The sequence below is a fragment of the Oncorhynchus tshawytscha genome, linkage group LG29 (assembly GCF_018296145.1).
Source record: "Oncorhynchus tshawytscha isolate Ot180627B linkage group LG29, Otsh_v2.0, whole genome shotgun sequence".
Taxonomy (NCBI): Eukaryota; Metazoa; Chordata; class Actinopteri; order Salmoniformes; family Salmonidae; genus Oncorhynchus; species Oncorhynchus tshawytscha.
In genome coordinates this window covers 25,587,091-25,606,381 of record NC_056457.1, presented here as the reverse complement: position 1 = coordinate 25,606,381, position 19,291 = coordinate 25,587,091, and the positions used below count along the sequence as shown (strand labels likewise).

The window sequence follows — 19,291 nt, the reverse complement described above, 5'->3', positions numbered from 1 at the left end:
GCCTGGTCATCCCTAGTGCCTGGTCACACCTCCATCCCTAGTGCCTGGTCACACCTCCATCCCTAGTGCCTGCTCACACCTCCATCCCTAGTGCCTGGTCACACCTCCATCCCTAGTGCCTGGTCACACCTCCATCCCTAGTGCCTGGTCACACCTCCATCCCTAGTGCCTGGTCACACCTCCATCCCTAGTGCCTGGTCACACCTCCATCCCTAGTGCCTGGTCACACCTCCATCCCTAGTGCCTGCATTATTGTTTGCCACTTGGCCTTAAATTGTATCAATTTGTTTTTCACAGTCGCCCATGCCATTTCAATATTTCAATAATAAATTGTTAATTTTTCTACTGTGTTAAGGATGGCGGATTGATTCATTTCCACATTTTTAGTATGTGTTTTTTTCAAGATGAGAGATCCTTGATAAAAACCTGCTCCAGAGCGCTCAGGACCTCAGACTGGGTGAAAGTTCACCTTCCAACAACCCTAAGCACACAGCCAAGACAACGCAGGAGTGGCTTCGGGACAAGTCTCTTAATGTCCTTGACTGGCCCAGCCAGAGCCCGGACTTGAACCCGATCGAACATCTCTGGAGAGACCTGAAAATAGCTGAGCAGCAACACTCCCCATCCAACCTGACAACGCTTTAGAGGATCTGCAGAGAAGAATGGGAGAAACTCCTCAAATACAGGTGGGCCAAACTTGTAGCATCATACCCAAGAAGACTTGAGACTGTAATCACTGACAAAGGTGCTTCATTAAGTACTGAGTAAAGGGTCTGAATACTTATGCAAATGTATATTTCAGTTTTTTTTTAAATAAATCCCCCATGTGCTTTGTCGACTATGGGGTGTTGTGTGTAGATTGATGAGAATAAAAACGAACTATTTAATACATTTTAGAATAAGGCTGTAACATAACAAAATGTGGAAAAAGTGAAGGGGTCTGATTACTTTCCGAATGCACTGTATATTTTTTCTGTATATTTAGTAATTGTTTGCTTTTCTAAAGTCTAGCAACCTTGGCAGTTTTCATATTATTTATTCATCATGAAGGAATCAATAGGCTACATAGCTTAATTAAAATACATTTTCAAACATACCTCCTGCCCATCAAATGCGGTGCATGTCACTCTACACTAACAATCCTCCTCCACTGACAATACTGCATGCACTAGACTAGAGTATCTACTGTCCTAGGCATCTTTTTGGCTGTGGCTTTTGTGGAGCGATAGGTAACGATGCTTTGTGGAAGGGGAGTTGTTGATGTGTGCAGAGGGTCCCTGGTTCGAGCTTAAGTTGGGTCAAGGAGAGGGACGGAAGTAATACTGTTACGTTGATGCTGTTGACCCATATCACTTAGTTGGGCTCTGCCCAGCTGCTGGGTTTACTGCGGAGATGGAGGACAAAGGAGGGTGAGTGTAACTGGTGGGAAATGGCTATCAATAATCGGTGACATCACTCGCTCAGAGACCTTGAAGTAGTTGTTTGCCTTGGTCTGCGATGCTTCATGAGTGTCTATTGTCGATGTGTTCAGGGGGTCCGTCTTGGTTCGAGTCCTCGTTGGGCACGGAGATAGACATAAGCACCTGACCCAGTTAGTGTGCCCCCTCCGTAAAATATTTGTATGATAATAAAACATGGGCTTAAAAATTACGTTTTTTATTGAATTTAACATTGACATTAAAAAAACACTACATACACACACAATTTGAGTGCGGTCCTCCTGCACTGTGCGTGGTGCTGTCTTGCCTCTCTCTCTGCTCTCTGCTCTCTTTGAGCGTCACAGCTCTACGCTACTGTACTCTATCTCCATTCCTCCCATCTGGCGGACTGACTGGCACATCGCACCCGACTCTCTGGCTTCCCTGAGCGGTCTGCCTCCACACAGACCCCCGGCAGGTATGGAGGTGTGGGGGTGGTAAGGGGAGCACAGATGGGATCGTTTATGAATCATTGGGGTGACTCTATTAATCATAAACTCACATTTAGCTACTCTGAAATATTCGTAGCATATATTTCACACTTGTTGTTGAAACATCCGCGTCTGATTAGGATAGTGTTTATCTGCCACGTTATATTTGTAGCAGGTTCGTCACAAGCGACGCAGTCATAAAGATCATTTTATGGGGCTGATGATATGACGTGCTGCTGTTGAATACACATTCTGTGTTCTCTAATACCAGGAAGTGGAGCGCGCAATATGTCACACGCACGCCCCTTTTAGCCTACTGACTGTCATTTGTAATTTACAGAAACGCAGTTCAGCCTTCTTTCACTGATATTGACAGAAGGAGTAGCCTATAGATAAACAAACATACATTTCCTCTTTTTTGATGGATAGAGAGAATAGGCTCGGCTGCATGCGTCACAACTGGTTTGGGCAGGCCTAGGTATGTAGGCTACTATTTCTTGGTGGTTTTGATAGAACATTCCATGGCACCCACATTTTTTAATAGGTTGGGATTTTCTTGGCAGGATATTTGTTGACAAAGTAGCCTAAGCATCGTCATTGTAAACATGATAATTAAAGGCAATGATTATTCCCGTATATTTCCATTATAAATTAAGTCATTACTTTGTTACACATTTGAAGTGCATAGGTCTCAACGCTTTTGTGGGAAGATTTGGGAAACGTTCCTGATTTGACCAAAGGTGGCGCTGTTTCTGTAGCTGCAGCTGAAATCATTAACTACAATGTAAAACAGAGACAGAGGTCTGATACTGTGTGTGTCCTCTTGCAGCATGCTGAATCCTAGAGGGATGGAGCCAGACCCGTCCTTGGAGACATGCACTCAGAGCAGAGCAGAGACAGAGGGAGAGAGAACAGAGACCAGAGAGGGACCCACCAGGAGCCCCAGCCCCCTGTCCCCCAATAGGTCTTCAGCTGCTCACAACCTTACTACTCCCCCTAAATTCACCCCTACTCCCTAAACTGAACCCCCCGCCCTTCTAAACTCACCCTCACTCCCTCTGCTAGTACACTCACCCTCACTCCCTCTGCTAGTACACTCACCCTCACTCCCTCTGCTAGTACACCCTCACTCCCTCTGCTACCCTCACCCTCACCTACATGCACACCCTCTTCCTCCTCTACACCTACCCCCAATCCCCTTAAACTGAATCCCACCCCTCACCTCCCCCTACTCTCACTCATAAAACCCTCACTACCCTCACCCCTATGGTACTCAACCCCACCCCAACATGTACACCTACTTCCCCCTCACTTACTCCCAACCCCGTCACCCCTACAATACTCATCCCCAACCCTACTCCCCCCCCACACTTACACCCTCTCTACCTACACCCACGCATGCCCCCACTAAAGTCACTCACAAACCTGTTCCTTTCCCCCTCACTCCCCCACCATCCACTTTACATCCCCTCTACTCACTCCCTCCCGCTCCTCCCCACTGTATCAGCCATCACTTCTCTGCCCCCCTCCTCAGTAAACCATGGCAACATGTCTTCTGCTCCCGGGACTTCCTCCTTGACCAATGGTAACGCAAGGCCAGTCCCCACACCCACCTCTCCACCAATCACGCCTTTCCATACCCCGGCCAGCAGACAGGTAACTGACAATAGAGAAAATTAAACAAAAGCGGCACACTATAACACACACACACAGGCACAAACAAACACACTATAACACACACACACACAGGCACAAACAAACACACTATAACACACACACAGGCACAAACAAACACACTATAACACACACACAGGCACAAACAAACACACTATAACACACACACACAGGCACAAACAAACACACATACACACACACAGGCACAAACAAACACACATACACACACACACACACACACAGGCACAAACAAACACACATACACACACACACAGGCACAAACAAACACACATACACACACACACACAGGCACAAACAAACACACACACACACACACACAGGCACAAACAAACACACTATAACACACACACAGGCACAAACAAACACACAGGCACAAACAAACACACACACACACACACAGGCACAAACAAACAAACACACATACACACACACAGGCACAAACACACACAAACACACACAGGCACAAACAAACACACATACACACACACACACACACAGGCACAAACAAACACACATACACACACACACAGGCACAAACAAACACACACAGGCACAAACAAACACACATACACACACACACACACACACAGGCACAAACAAACACACACACACACACACACACACAGGCACAAACAAACACACACACACACACACACACACACACACACACACACACACAAACACACACACACACACACACACACACACACACACACACACACACACACACACACACAGGCACAAACACACACACACACACACACAAACACACACACACACACAGGCACAAACAAACAAACACACACACACACAGGCACAAACAAACACACACACACACAGGCACAAACAAACACACATACACAAATTCACACACAATTGACTACACAGACAACCACGTCCATTCCTGGATCAATTGGTTTAATTTCATTTAACCTAGAGTACAGTATTCAAGATACCTCCAAAATACCCCTCTCTCTCTCTGTTAGATACATTTCCCTCGCCCCCTGGATACACCCACTCTGATGCAAGCCTATCAGAGCACCTCGTCTGTCAGACAGAGGGTATCCCAGCAGGCTTTGCTCCTAGGTCGGAGTTCTTGTTCCAGCCGAGACCAGATGCTGCTCAGGACCCAGATGGTAACAACACACACACCAACACCTGTCAGCTCTACTTCTACCAACTGATAGTGTGTAACAACACACACACCAACACCTGTCAGCTCTACTTCTACCAACTGATAGTGTGTAACAACACACACACCAACACCTGTCAGCTCTACTTCTACCAACTGATAGTGTGTAACAACACACACACCAATACCTGTCAGCTCTACTTCTACCAACTGATAGTGTGTAACAACACACACACCAACACCTGTCAGCTCTACTTCTACCAACTGATAGTGTGTAATAACACACACACCAACACCTGTCAGCTCTACTTCTACCAACTTCAAACTCCTGAAGCTGAACCCTCAGACTAGCCTTTTTCAACATTCCTCAGTTCAAGATTACCCCCCCCACCCTCTCGCTCTCTTTCTCTCTCTCTCTCTCTCTCTCTCTCTCTCTCTCTCTCTCTATTTCTCTCTCTCTCCCTCTCTCTTAGTATCTTTTGCTCTCTCATTCTTAGCTGATTTTCACCTCTACAGTACGGCCTGTCCCTTCCTCTTCCTCCTCTTCCTCTTGCCCTGCCTCCGCTCAGGTGAGCAGTTCAGAATGTGTGTGTTAGGCGTGTGTTAGGTGTGTGTTAGGTGTGTGTTAGGTGTGTTAGTGTGTGTTAGGTGTATGAGAGACCACTGAAGATTGTGATTGTCTCACAAGTTTAACTAAACTCCCTCTCAACCCCCACTCTCTCCCTCCCTATTTATTTTCCTCCCTCCCTCCCTCCCTCCCTCCCTCCCTCCCTCCCTCCCTCCCTCCCTCCCTCCCTCCCTCCCTCCCTCCCTCCCTCCCTCCCCCTCCCTCCCTCCCTCCCTCCCTTTCCCATAGCTCCAGAGTCTAACCCTGCACCCCTCTGCTCCTGGAACTCTTACAATCCCCCCTTCTTTACGTCTCAAACCTCCCTCTTCCTCCTCCCACTCTCCTATCTCTCGTCCCCGTACACCCCTTTTCCCCCCTCTCCGGCCACGCCCCCAGCCCGGTGCCATGGTAACAGACAGACAGACCACACCCACCCGGCACCTCTCAGTCCCACCTCCAAGTGAGTCATAAACATGTGATAATGAGTAGAATGTTCAGGAGGAATGACATGTGATTTATAGAATGTCCAGTAAAACCATTCAATCATTCTCTTTTTTCTTACTCTCTCTTTTTCTCTTCTCTCCAGCTCTCTACTCTTCTGTGCGTTCTGTCCCTCTGAGACCCAGACTTCATTCTCCAAATGGCCACAGGGTGGCATCCCCGAGACACAGCCCGGCCCTGCAACCAATCGCTGCTGCCGCTGCCGGACAGGCCCTGCCCAGCAGACAGTGGACTGGACCAGCCAGCAGTTTGTCATCTCAAACCCCACCCACACAGACCACCCCAGGCCAATCACAGCTCAGCTCAGGCTCTAGTCCCCTGGGTTCTACTTCCTGTTTTGATCGGTTGCCGCCGGCATCAAGGCAGCTGCAAATCATTGCCCTCTCCGCTGGCTCCACCCACCGCCTCAGCAGCCAATTACAGCCTGCTGCCAACACACACACCCCAGCTTCTGTCCAATCAAAGCACCTGGTTCTTGAATCCCCACCACCTCAGCTCGATGCCGAACCACAGAGGACTTCTGAACACGCCTCTCCCTCTCCCACCTCCTCCATCCACAAAGCCAACACACCCCTACCCTACCTCCATTATCAGGCCAGACACACTGATCCGAAAGGAGAAGTGGGGAGACAGGGGGTAAGGGAGGAGAGAGAGAGGGTGGGATTAGAGGAAGAAATGATGGGGGGAATTGAAGAGGAGCAGAGGAATAGAGAGAGGGTGGGAGGAGACAGACAGGTGACAGGAGAGGAGAAAGGGAATGTGGATAAGAGAGGAGAGAGGGTGGGAGGACAGGAGAAAGAGGGGACTGGAGGAGAGGAAAAATGGGTGGAGAGAGATAAAGGATTTGAGACACTGAGAGAGATGACAGAAGTAGAGGAGGGGCAGGAAAGGATGAAGATAGAGGGAGAGGAGCAGAGAGAGAGGATGGAAGTAGAGGAGGAAAAGCAGAGACAGAGGATGGAAGTAGACGAGGAAAAGCAGAGACAGAGGATGGAAGTAGAGGAGCAGGAGTGGGGACAGAAAGATGCAATGAAAGGAGAGGAGGGGACTATAATAGACCCACAGCTCAATGCAGACCCGGCTACTCAGAACCCTCCCTCAGAACCCCCCATAAACATCCAGAGACCATCAGACCGTCCCATAGAGCAATTCCCAGACCTCCCCCACGTGGACCAAGAGGACCTCTGTGAGAACATGTTCAATCAGTCTGACAACCAATCAGGCAGGTACCAGCGTCTCTCCACCATTACCTTTAGCCTTGGCCTATTAATTCAACTTTAAACTAACTTGTGTTGTGAACTCTTCCCCCTCCTTCTCCCCTCTATCCCGTCTTCCTCCTCTGTCCTGCTCCTCCTCTCTCCACCCTCCACCCCGTCTTCCTCCTCTGTCCTGCTCCTCCTCTCTCCCCCCTCCACCCCGTCTTCCTCCTCTGTCCTGCTCCTCCTCTCTCCCCCTCCACCCCGTCTTCCTCCTCTGTCCTGCTCCTCCTCTCTCCCTACTCCTCCCGTCTTCCTCTTCTGTCCTGCTCCTCCTCTCTCCCCCCACTCCTCCCTGTCTATTTCTGTCCTGCTCCTCTCCTCCCCTCCCTCCCTGTCTTCCTCCTCTGTCCTGCTCCTCCTCTCTCCTCCTCCACCCTGTCTTCCTCCTCTGTCCTGCTCCTCCTCTCTCCCCCTCCTCCCTGTCTTCCTCTGTCCTGCTCCTCCTCTCTCCCCCTCCTCCCTGTCTTCCTCCCCTGTCCTGCTCCTCCTCTCTCCCCTCCACCCTGTCTTCCTCCTCTGTCCTGCTCCTCCTCTCTCCCCTCCACCCCATCTTCCTCCTCTGTCCTGCTCCTCCTCTCTCCCCCGTCCTCCCTGTCTTCCTCCTCTGTCCTGCTCCTCCTCTCTCCCCCTCCACCCTGTCTTCCTCCTCTGTCCTGCTCTTCCTCTCTCCCCCTCTATCCGTCATTCCTCCTCTGTCCTGCTCCTCCTCTTCCACCCTCCACCCCGTGATCCTCCTCTGTCCTGCTCCTCTAAAACCATCCACCCCGTCTTCCTCCTCTGTCCTGCTCCTCCTCTCCCCCTCCACCCCGTCTTCCTCCTCTGTCCTGCTCCTCCTCTCTCCCTTCCTCCCGTCTTCCCTCTTCTGTCCTGCTCCTCCTCTCTCCCCCTCCACCCTGTCTTCCTCTGTCCTGCTCCTCTCTCCCCCTCCTCCCTGTCTTCCTCCTCTGTCCTGCTCCTCCTCTCTCCACCCTCCACCCTGTCTTCCTCCTCTGTCCTGCTCCTCCTCTCTCCCCCTCTGCCGCTGCCGGACAGACCAGACCTGGACCAGCTCCCTGTCTTCCTCTGTCCTGTTCCTCCTTCTCCTCCTCCCTGTCTTCCTCCTCTGTCCTGCTCCTCCTCTCTCCCCCTCCACCCTGTCTTCCTCCTCTGTCCTGCTCCTCCTCTCTCCCTCCACCCCATCTTCCTCCTCTGTCCTGCTCCTCCTCTCTCCCCAGCCTCCCTGTCTTCCTCCTCTGTCCTGGTCCTCCTTGAATCCCCTCCACCCTGTCTTCCTCCTCTGTCCTGCTCCTCCTCTCTCCCCCTCCACCCCGTCTTCCTCCTCTGTCCTGCTCCTCCTCCTCCCCCTCCACCCCGTCTTCCTCCTCTGTCCTGCTCCTCCTCTCTCCCCTCCACCCCGTCTTCCTCCTCTGTCCTGCTCCTCCTCTCTCCCCCCCTCCACCCTGTCTTCCTCTGTCCTGCTCCTCTCTCCCCCTCCTCCCTGTCTTCCTCCTCTGTCCTGCTCCTCCTCTCTCCCCCTCCACCCTGTCTTCCTGACACTTTTGTCCTTGCTCCTCCTGGATCCCCCCTCCACCCCGTCTTCCTCCTCTGGCCTGCTCCTCCTCTCTCCCCCATCATCCCTGTCTTCCTCCTCTGTCCTGCTCCTCCTCTCTCCCCCTCCACCCTGTCTTCCTCCTCTGTCCTGCTCCTCCTCTCTCCCCCTCCACCCTGTCTTCCTCTGTCCTGGAAGTCTCTCCCCCTCCACCCTGTCTTCCTCTGTCATGCTCCTCCTCTCTCCCCCTCCACCCTGTTTTCCTCCTCTGTCCTGCTCCTCCTCTCTCCCCCTCCACCCTGTCTTCCTCCTCTGTCCTGCTCCTCCTCTCTCCCCCTCCACCCAGTCTTCCTCTGTCCTGCTCCTCCTCTCTCCCCCTCCACCCTGTCTTCCTCCTCTGTCCTGCCCTCCTCTCTCCCCCTCCTCCCTGTCTTCCTCTGTCCTGCTCCTCCTCTCTCCCCTCCTCCCTGTCTTCCTCCTCTGTCCTGCTCCTCCTCTCTCCCCCTCCTCCCTGTCTTCCAATCTGTCCTGCTCCTCCTCTCTCCCCCCTCCTCCCGTTTCCTCCTCTGTCCTGCTCCTCCTTCTCTTTCCACCCCATCTTCCTCCCCTGTCCTGCTCCTCCTCTCTCCCCCTCCTCCCCGTCTTCCTCCTCTGTCCTGCTCCTCCTCTCTCCCCCTCCTCCCTGTCTTCCTCCTCTGTCCTGCTCCTCCTCTCTCCCCCTCCACCCTGTCTTCCTCCTCTGTCCTGCTCTTCCTCTCTCCCCCTCTATCCGTCTTCCTCCTCTGTCCTGCTCCTCCTCTCTCCACCCTCCACCCCGTCTTCCTCCTCTGTCCTGCTCCTCTCTCCCCCCTCCACCCCGTCTTCCTCCTCTGTCCTGCTCCTCCTCTCTCCCCTCCACCCCGTCTTCCTCCTCTGTCCTGCTCCTCCTCTCTCCCTACTCCTCCCTGTCTTCCTCTTCTGTCCTGCTCCTCCTCTCTCCCCCTCCACCCTGTCTTCCTCTGTCCTGCCTCCTCTCTCCCCCTCCTCCCTGTCTTCCTCCTCTGTCCTGCTCCTCCTCTCTCCACCCTCCACCCTGTCTTCCTCCTCTGTCCTGCTCCTCCTCTCTCCCCCTCCTCCCTGTCTTCCTCTGTCCTGTTCCTCCTCTCTCCCCCTCCTCCCTGTCTTCCTCCTCTGTCCTGCTCCTCCTCTCTCCCCCTCCACCCTGTCTTCCTCCTCTGTCCTGCTCCTCCTCTCTCCCCTCCACCCCATCTTCCTCCTCTGTCCTGCTCCTCCTCTCTCCCCCGTCCTCCCTGTCTTCCTCCTCTGTCCTGCTCCTCCTCTCTCCCCCTCCACCCTGTCTTCCTCCTCTGTCCTGCTCCTCCTCTCTCCCCCTCCACCCCGTCTTCCTCCTCTGTCCTGCTCCTCCTCTCTCCCCCCTCCACCCCGTCTTCCTCCTCTGTCCTGCTCCTCCTCTCTCCCCCTCCACCCCGTCTTCCTCCTCTGTCCTGCTCCTCCTCTCTCCCCCTCCACCCTGTCTTCCTCTGTCCTGCTCCTCTCTCCCCCTCCTCCCTGTCTTCCTCCTCTGTCCTGCTCCTCCTCTCTCCCCCTCCACCCTGTCTTCCTCTTTTGTCCTTGCTCCTCCTCTCTCCCCCTCCACCCCGTCTTCCTCCTCTGGCCTGCTCCTCCTCTCTCCCCCCATCCTCCCTGTCTTCCTCCTCTGTCCTGCTCCTCCTCTCTCCCCCTCCACCCTGTCTTCCTCCTCTGTCCTGCTCCTCCTCTCTCCCCCCTCCACCCTGTCTTCCTCTGTCCTGCTCCTCCTCTCTCCCCCTCCTCCCTGTCTTCCTCCTCTGTCCTGCTCCTCCTCTCTCCCCCTCCTCCCTGTCTTCCTCTGTCCTGCTCCTCCTCTCTCCCCCTCCTCCCGTCTTCCTCCTCTGTCCTGCTCCTCCTCTCTCCCCCTCCACCCCATCTTCCTCCCCTGTCCTGCTCCTCCTCTCTCCCCCCTCCTCCCGTCTTCCTCCTCTGTCCTGCTCCTCCTCTCTCGGCCCTCCTCCCGTCTTCCTCCTCTGTTCTGCTCCTCCTCTCTCCCCCTCCACCCCATCTTCCTCCCCTGTCCTGCTCCTCCTCTCCCCCCCTCTTCCCGTCTTCCTCCTCTGTCCTGCTCCTCCTCTCTCCCCCTCCTCCCGTCTTCCTCCTCTGTTCTGCTCCTCCTCTCTCCCCCTCCACCCCATCTTCCTCCCCTGTCCTGCTCCTCCTCTATCCCCCTCCTCCCATCTTCCTCCCCTGTCCTACTCCTCCTCTCTCCCCCCTCCTCCCGTCTTCCTCCTCTGTCCTGCTCCTCCTCTCCTCTCCGTCTTCCTCTTCTTTTTTCCTCCCCCCAGTCTTATCCAGTCTTTCCTCTCAGTCTCCCCCTGCCTCACCCTTCCTCACCCTTTCATCTGATCTCCCCCCTCCTCTCCTGCCTGTTAGCCCTTCCCACCCAGAGAGCCTCAGCCTATCACAGAGCCGCCCTGAGACCTTCAGTCTATTGGAGCGCAAGCCTTGGTCACAGAGGGTCTGGCCAGAGGGCGGGAGGCGTGTCTTAACTCACCTGGTGGAGGGCTTCATCATACAGGAGGGGCTGCAGGCATTCCCGGTAAACACAAACACACAATTCCTACAGGGGATATAGCTGGTGTCTAGTTGGTGTCACAAACTGATAAATTAACAGTATATACAGTATAACCTTTGTGTGCATGCGCGTGTGTGTGTACTTGTGCAGGTGAACCGCTCGTCTCTGTTGTTGGGAGGGCAGGAGGCTATCTCCCAGAATGGGAACATAGAGGGGGCCGAGTTATTACCGTTGACAGACACACCAGAGCCACCGGAACATTCCAGCGAATCAGAACAAGAGCGCGTGGCTACAAGTGACCCGCTCACAGGTAAACCACCTTAATCTCCTGGTTCAATAAATCAATTGAATCAATATTCAATTCAATATTCAATTCAATTATCTGTCTGAATCCAAACCACACTAGGTCCCAGAGAGAGACATCGGGGAGTGTTACATTGCGAGTCTTGTGGGAAGAGAGGCCACGCCCACTCCTTCCATCGCTCCAAGCGATACTGCTCCACTTCCTGTGCCCGCAGGTAAGCCGCACTACCATTGGCTGAACACAGTAACAAGATAGTGACAGAATACACACCCAGGAAGAGTAGCTGCTGCCTTGGTAGGAACTAATGGGGATCCATAATAAATACAAATATGGGGTTGCCTGATTTGAAAATGGGTTGAAATAAAACCGGGGTAACGTCAGTAACCTCCGGTAGCCACTAGATACAGTTGCAATAAACAGAGCGATTTCTGTTTCCATTCATACAAATGTGACTGTATCTTTTCAACGGTTTAAACTACAACATATTATGACCCCAACACTGGAAGACGAGACTCTCAGGAACACGTATGTGTCTCCTGTTTCTGTCTACAATTCACACAGGACTCATTACAACAGAATAGACAACACCAGGCACTGCATCAGACTGGGGGGAGGATATCATCAATGATCATGTTCTTTTCTACACAGAAGTTCATACCAAATGATTGCCTGATGATCTTCTGAACTTCTCATTTCACTTCAAACCACAATACTTCCTTCAGATTGAAATACTTTCAAAAGTACTGTCAGACTGATTTGTAATAGCCTGTCACACACACACACACACACACTGCCTGTCATAGCCCCAATTAAAAAAGTTAACATTGGCCGTTGATTATATACATATTTTTACATGGTGGGGTCACACATTTTTGAAAATCAAACTGGGGTCACGGCCCAAAAAGGTTTGGGAACCCCTGGTCTAGACAGCAAGTTGTATGTGATGTTGTTTCACCACATATTTACTACAGTTGTACTGCACAGACATTCATAAACACACAAAAACACATAAACACCCTCACACAGGCTGTGGTCAGACAGGACGTCACATGGAAGGAAATCTCAACCCCAGAGAGCTCAGAGAAAGGACACATCATCATCCTCTTTCTCCCTCTCTCTCCCTCCAGGTATAATGTAGGGCTGTCCAAGCGTCTGCGTGCCCTGAGTGCTGGCAGCCAGCCAGAGGGGCGATGCTCTGAGATAAACAAGGTGGAGTCTGTCCCTGGGAAGCCTCTCTTACTGCGACTGGTCAGTTACAACTTAACAAATAGGTCACTCCACAGGGATACACTTTATGGTATATCCTGCAGGTTTAATGCCTTATAACATGTTATAAGCATATAGAAGCCTTTATAATTGAAGCCCAGCTGTTCGTACATGTTCCGTCTCCTGTAACATAATCTATTTTAGCCCCGTGAAATATGGAGCGCCCATCGCCGTGACAACGAAGAGGAGGAGGGGCATGCTGTTCCCACGACAGCCAGGCTGGAGCGCCGAGCGGCACGGAGGGCGAGGAGGGCCTCAGAGCCAGCGATGACCCCTAGTAACTCCACTGTGACCTCTAGTGACTCCCTACCTGCACAGTGGAGCGTCGAGCAAGTCTGGGACTTTATACACACACTGCCAGGTAACACACACACACTGCCAGGTAACACACACACTGCCAGGTAACACACACACACACTGCCAGGTAACACACACACACACTGCCAGGTAACACACACACTGCCAGGTAACACACACACACACTGCCAGGTAACACACACACACACTGCCAGGTAACACATACACACACTGCCAGGTAACACATACACACACTGCCAGGTAACACACACACACACTGCCAGGTAACACACACACTGCCAGGTAACACACACACTGCCAGGTAACACACACACACACTGCCAGGTAACACACACACTGCCAGGTAACACACACACACTGCCAGGTAACACATACACACACTGCCAGGTAACACACACACTGCCAGGTAACACACACACACACACTGCCAGGTAACACATACACACACTGCCAGGTAACACACACACACACTGCCAGGTAACACACACACTGCCAGGTAACACACACACTGCCAGGTAACACACACACACTGCCAGGTAACACACACACACACTGCCAGGTAACACATACACTGCCAGGTAACACACACACTGCCAGGTAACAGACACACTGCCAGGTAACACACACACTGCCAGTTAACACACACACTGCCAGGTAACACACACACACACTGCCTGGTAACACACACACACTGCCAAGTAACACACACACACACTGCCAGGTAACACACACACACACACTGCCAGGCAACACATACACTGCCAGGTAACACACACACACACTGCCAGGTAACACACACACACACTGCCAGGTAACACACACACACACTGCCAGGCAACACATACACTGCCAGGTAACACACACACACTGCCAGGTAACACACACACACTGCCAGGTAACACACACACACACTGCCAGGTAACACACACACACACTGCCAGGTAACACACACACACTGCCAGGCACCACATACACTGCCAGGTAACACACACACACACTGCCAGGTAACACACACACATACTGCCAGGCAACACATACACTGCCAGGTAACACACACACACACTGCCAGGTAACACATACACTGCCAGGTAACACACACACACACACTACCAGGTAACACACACATACACACACTGCCAGGTAACACACACATACACACACTGCCAGGTGACACACACACACACACTGCCAGGTAACACACACACACTGCCAGGTAACACATACACACACTGCCAGGTAACACATACACACACTGCCAGGTAACACACACATACACACACTGCCACGTAACACACACACACACACCGCCAGGTAACACACACACACCGCCAGGTAACACATACACACACCGCCAGGTAACACATACACACACTGCTAGGTAACACACACACTGCCAGGTAACACATACACACACCGCCAGGTAACACACACACCGCCAGGTAACATATACACACACTGCCGGGTAACACATACACACACTACCAGGTTACACACACACTGCCAGGTAACACACACACACACTGCCACGTAACACATACACACACTGCCAGGTAACACACACACACTGCCAGGTAACACACACACACACTGCCAGGTAACACATACACACACTGTCAGGTAACACATTCACACACTGCCAGGTAACACATACACACACTGCCAGGTAACACATACACACACTGCCAGGTAACACACACACTGCCAGGTAACACATTCACACACTGCCAGGTAACACATACACACACTGCCAGGTAACATACACACACTGCCAGGTAACACATACACACACTGCCAGGTAACACACACACACACACTGCCAGGTAACACATACACACACTGCCAGGTAACACACACACTGCCAGGTAACATACACACACTGCCAGGTAACACATACACACTGCTAGGTAACACATACACACACTGCCAGGTAACACATACACACTGCCAGGTAACACATACACACTGCCAGGTAACACATACACACACTGCCAAGTAAAACATACACACACTACCAAGTAAAACATACACACACTGCCACGTAACACACACACACAAGGACACGCATTCACCCATCTCCCTGCTATAGGTTGTTGGTCGGTTATACGTTGTCTTTAGGTTTTGGGGAGGTTATAACCTGTGTGTGTTGTCTTTAGGTTTTGGAGAGGTTATAACCTGGGTGTATGATGTTTTAAGGTTGTGGGGATGTTATAACCTGTGTGTGTTGTCTTTAGGTTTTGGGAGGTTCTAACCTGTGTGTGTTGTCTTTAGGTTTTGGGGAGGTTATAACCTGTGTGTGTTGCCTTTAGGTTTTGGGGAGGTTATAACCTGTGTGTGTTGTCTTTAGGTTTTGGGGGGGTTCTAACCTGTGTGTGTTGTCTTTAGGTTTGGGGGAGGTTATAACCTGTGTGTGTTGCCTTTAGGTTTTGGGGAGGTTATAACCTGTGTGTGTTGTCTTTAGGTTTTGGGGAGGTTATAACCTATGGTGTTTTAAGGTTGTGGGGATGTTATAACTTGGATGTATGTTGTTATAAGGTTGTGGGGAAGTTATAACCTGTGTGTGTTGTCTTTAGGTTTTGGGGAGGTTATAACATGGGTGTATGGTGCTTTAAGGTTGTAGGGTGGTTATAACCTGGATGTATGTTGTTATAAGGTTATGAAGAGGTTATAACCTAGGTGTATGTTATCTTTAGGTTGTCTGGAGGTTAAAACCAGTGTGTATGTTGTGGGGAGGTTATAACCGGGGCCAATGTTGTTTTACGGTTATTAAGAGGTTATAACCTGGATGTATGTTATCTTTAGGTTGTGGGGAGGTTATAACCTAGCTGTATGTTGTTTTAAGGTTGTTGGGAGGTTATAACCTGTGTGGATGTTGTTTTAATGTTTTGGGAAGGTTATAACCTGTGTGTATGCTGTTTTAAGGTTGTGTGGAGGTTATAACCTGTGTGTGTATGTTTTCTTTAGGTTGTGTCGAGGTTGCGGAGGCGTTCCGTATTCAGGAGATAGACGGCCAGGCCCTGCTGCTGCTCACTGAGGACCACCTGATGACCAGCATGAACATCAAATTGGGACCAGCTCTCAAGATCTGTGCCCACATCAACACACTCAGACACAGATAGAGATGAGAGAAGGAGGTGAGGTGGGAGTGTGGGTGGGATGAAGAGAAGATGGAGACAGAAAAAAAGGTTAAGAGGGCTGGGTGTGGAAAGAGATAGGGAAAAGAGTGATTGATTGATGGGGATGAGAGAGAGAGGTGAGGAACAAAGGACAGCGAAGATGAGAGATAAAGAGCTAAGAGCGAATCAGTGAGAGAGGAGAGGGACCTTTTCTATTCTATTGTGTCTGTGTGCATATATTACAATGTCATCTATTGGGTGTAACAAACGATTTCATTAAGGATGTGTAATATACATTATCATGTATTTCTGTATTTGGTTATTATTTTAAAATGTGGCATCACATGTAAATTGTAAAATAGTTTTTGATTTCACACAGTTGATACACAGACATTTTTAAATAACTTTGTGGAATTTAATGTCTTAACTAAATCAATGATTATGTTTTTATATATGATCTCTTCTGAGAACAAGTTAGATCTTATTTGACTCCTAACCATGTCAACTTTGTCAGATGACATAATGTTTTATTTTATTCTGCCTCTTAAAACTCAGTAATAAATCAAATTAATTTATGAACATTGTTTTACTGCCTAGGTATTGGTATTATGATATTTGGTAGTTAGCAAAACGACCCATCTCACTACTAACTCCTGCCACCAGATGGAGGTGAGGGGTCACGTTTACTAGTAGAGAGACGGCAGCTGCAACATTCTCTCAACTCATGGAAACAATGATCAAGGAAAATTCCATATGAATGACATAAAAACCAATGTATCATATTTATATTGCTATCACTGATGCTTCTCTGGACCACAATGTCTAAGTTCATACATGAAAAACCTTCTAAAGCAGCACAGACCTATTATTGCTGAATCAATCCGTGTTTATGCCAAACCAATCAGGAACCAGTGGCAATTTCAACACTGCTGAAATGGGTTTTAACAGTTTAGCTGTCTCTTCTTGAAAAATATGTGGAAAAAATGATTTAACCTTTAATTCCTATTACTAACAACTCAAACAAGAACTAATAGATGGGTTTTTTTTCAACTTGATGTTTTTTTTTAAATAACAGAGTACTTACTACCAGGCGGTTGAGAAGTCAAAAGGTCATACAAGCAATTCCATATTAGAATGGCAATTTGCATAGAATTTTTTACTCATTAGAACAATATTGCAAAAATGACTTTAGGTCTGCTTCAATGGCTTTTTATAGGTAGGTAAGTATTGTTAAATAAGGACTGATGTTTAGCAAATTAGGGTAATTTTGTATGTCCGAACATATTCAATTATCCGCTATTTCTATGCTTCCTGTTCTAACAGTTTGTTTTTGCTCCTTTTGCTTTGGTTTGTACCCCAACTTTAAGCAGCTGAAAATACTATATTTTTATGGAAAATATATTTCACACTGGTCTATATGGTACAATGATTCTCTACATTATAATAGGTTGTTTTGTCACAAACTGTGTCACATAAACTGAAATTAGGCGATTTATTCGAATTTTAGCAACCAGGAAATGGTGGAGCGATTTCTGCATATTGCACCTTAAAGTATGAATATTGATTCATTGATCCCATGGTCATGAAATGTGGTTTAACCAATTTATGTTGCCTAATATAGTGTTGTCAACAATTATAATTTCACCATAATAGGCATATTTAATCAAAACAAGGCAACAGTAAACATGTTGTCCTCCTCGAATGCTGCAGCTCCCTCCTTGGGCCAATCAGTGTAATTTTGTAAATGGCGAATCTCTATTGCAAGACGTATCATTCACCCATCAAAATCAGGCCAGTAGTGTCTGAGATATCACATGGGTTAGCTAGACTTATGTCCCTGAGCATTTGTGCCAAATTTCATAATTCTGAGTCAAACCGATCAAGAGATATAAACCTGTGCCTGTTATAGCGCCACCGTGTGGTCAATATGAATTGTTTTGCAGGTTGAGTCTTGACAGTGTTTGCAACATGTTTACCAACTACAATGCGAACATCCTTAGCTGATTTAAATGCATGTATGTACCAGGCCACAACCAAATAAATGTTTATTGGCATAATGACATGCGCTGAAAGTCGGGAAGCAAGTTCAGGGAGTGAGTGGTCTAAATAAATGGAACATAATACAAACCACGCAAGGACAAGAAACAGAAACAATGACACCTGGGGAAGGAACCAAAGGGAGTGACATATATAGGGCAGGTAATCAAGGAAGTGATGGAGTCCAGGTGAGTGTCATTATGCTCAAATGCGCTTAACGCTGGTGACAGGTGTGCGCCGTAAACAAGCAGCCAGCCTGGTGACCTAAAGGCCGGAGAGGAAGCACACGTGACAATTGGTCAATAGCGGCCATTTTATTTGAGGTACTAGTCTGTAAAATATTGCTTTGAAAGATCTTTGTCCATAGATGTCACATATCAAGTTTCGTGCAGATCAGTCATTCGGTACCAGAAGAGTAGCGTTTTAAGAGTTTTTCACAAAATTCCAAATGGCGGAAAATCCATCATGGCTATCGATGTTGCGAATTTCATGACCTTATTATTTTCATGACCTTAGTACCTTCTCATGGCAGGAACACCCGTTGTTCCTACATTTTTGTAGAGCGACGTGAGAGATTCATATATATACACATTACTGGGTGTGACCTTTTAAAATGTGCATTTTCAATCTCTTATTGTAGTGCCACCATCTGGCCAATAAAATGTAATTTGGTAAACACTAGACAGATCCACAGTCCCCTTCCCGATGTCATTGTATTTTTAGTCCACCTTAATTTTTACTGACATATCAACTGACATTTTAACAAAATTCTTGCTTTTTAGCCTTTTTAGATTCGATCTCTTTATTTTCATTGTTCGACACTTCAAGGTTTCTACTGACAGGAATGGTGCAGTATGAATCACTCACGAACTGAATTCCTACCCTTTATCCCATATCTTTGGTGACTGATTTGGAGTTTTCTTAGTGGACAAAGTTAGAGTGCCACTACACTGAACTGCAGCAACCCAAAAGGATAGAAATGCTGTAAATGGTTTCAGTTCTGAAGTTCAGCCCCTAACACACCCCTTTTACTGT

The 19,291-nt window shown here is 49.4% G+C and overlaps 1 protein-coding gene across 5 annotated transcripts; it reads left to right on the top strand.

The window, feature by feature from the left end:
- Positions 1-1,306: 1,306 nt before the first annotated feature.
- si:ch211-230g15.5 (bromodomain-containing protein 4B) lies at positions 1,307-16,794 on the top strand. 5 transcript variants are annotated; one of them, XM_042308672.1, is made up of 12 exons: positions 1,307-1,896; positions 2,739-3,565; positions 4,591-4,740; positions 5,234-5,305; positions 5,593-5,803; positions 5,930-7,066; positions 10,989-11,242; positions 11,369-11,528; positions 11,625-11,736; positions 12,650-12,770; positions 12,933-13,149; positions 16,068-16,794. In XM_042308672.1, exons 2-12 carry the CDS (start codon positions 3,176-3,178, stop codon positions 16,220-16,222), a joined length of 2,979 nt encoding a protein of 992 aa, XP_042164606.1. In that variant the 5' UTR covers positions 1,307-1,896; positions 2,739-3,175; the 3' UTR covers positions 16,223-16,794. The 5 variants fall into 5 exon arrangements, with proteins under 5 accessions (XP_042164606.1, XP_042164607.1, XP_042164610.1 ...); XM_042308673.1 differs by having other exon boundaries at positions 1,307-1,955; XM_042308674.1 differs by lacking the exon at positions 1,307-1,896 and adding an exon at positions 2,241-2,387.
- Positions 16,795-19,291: the final 2,497 nt, after the last annotated feature.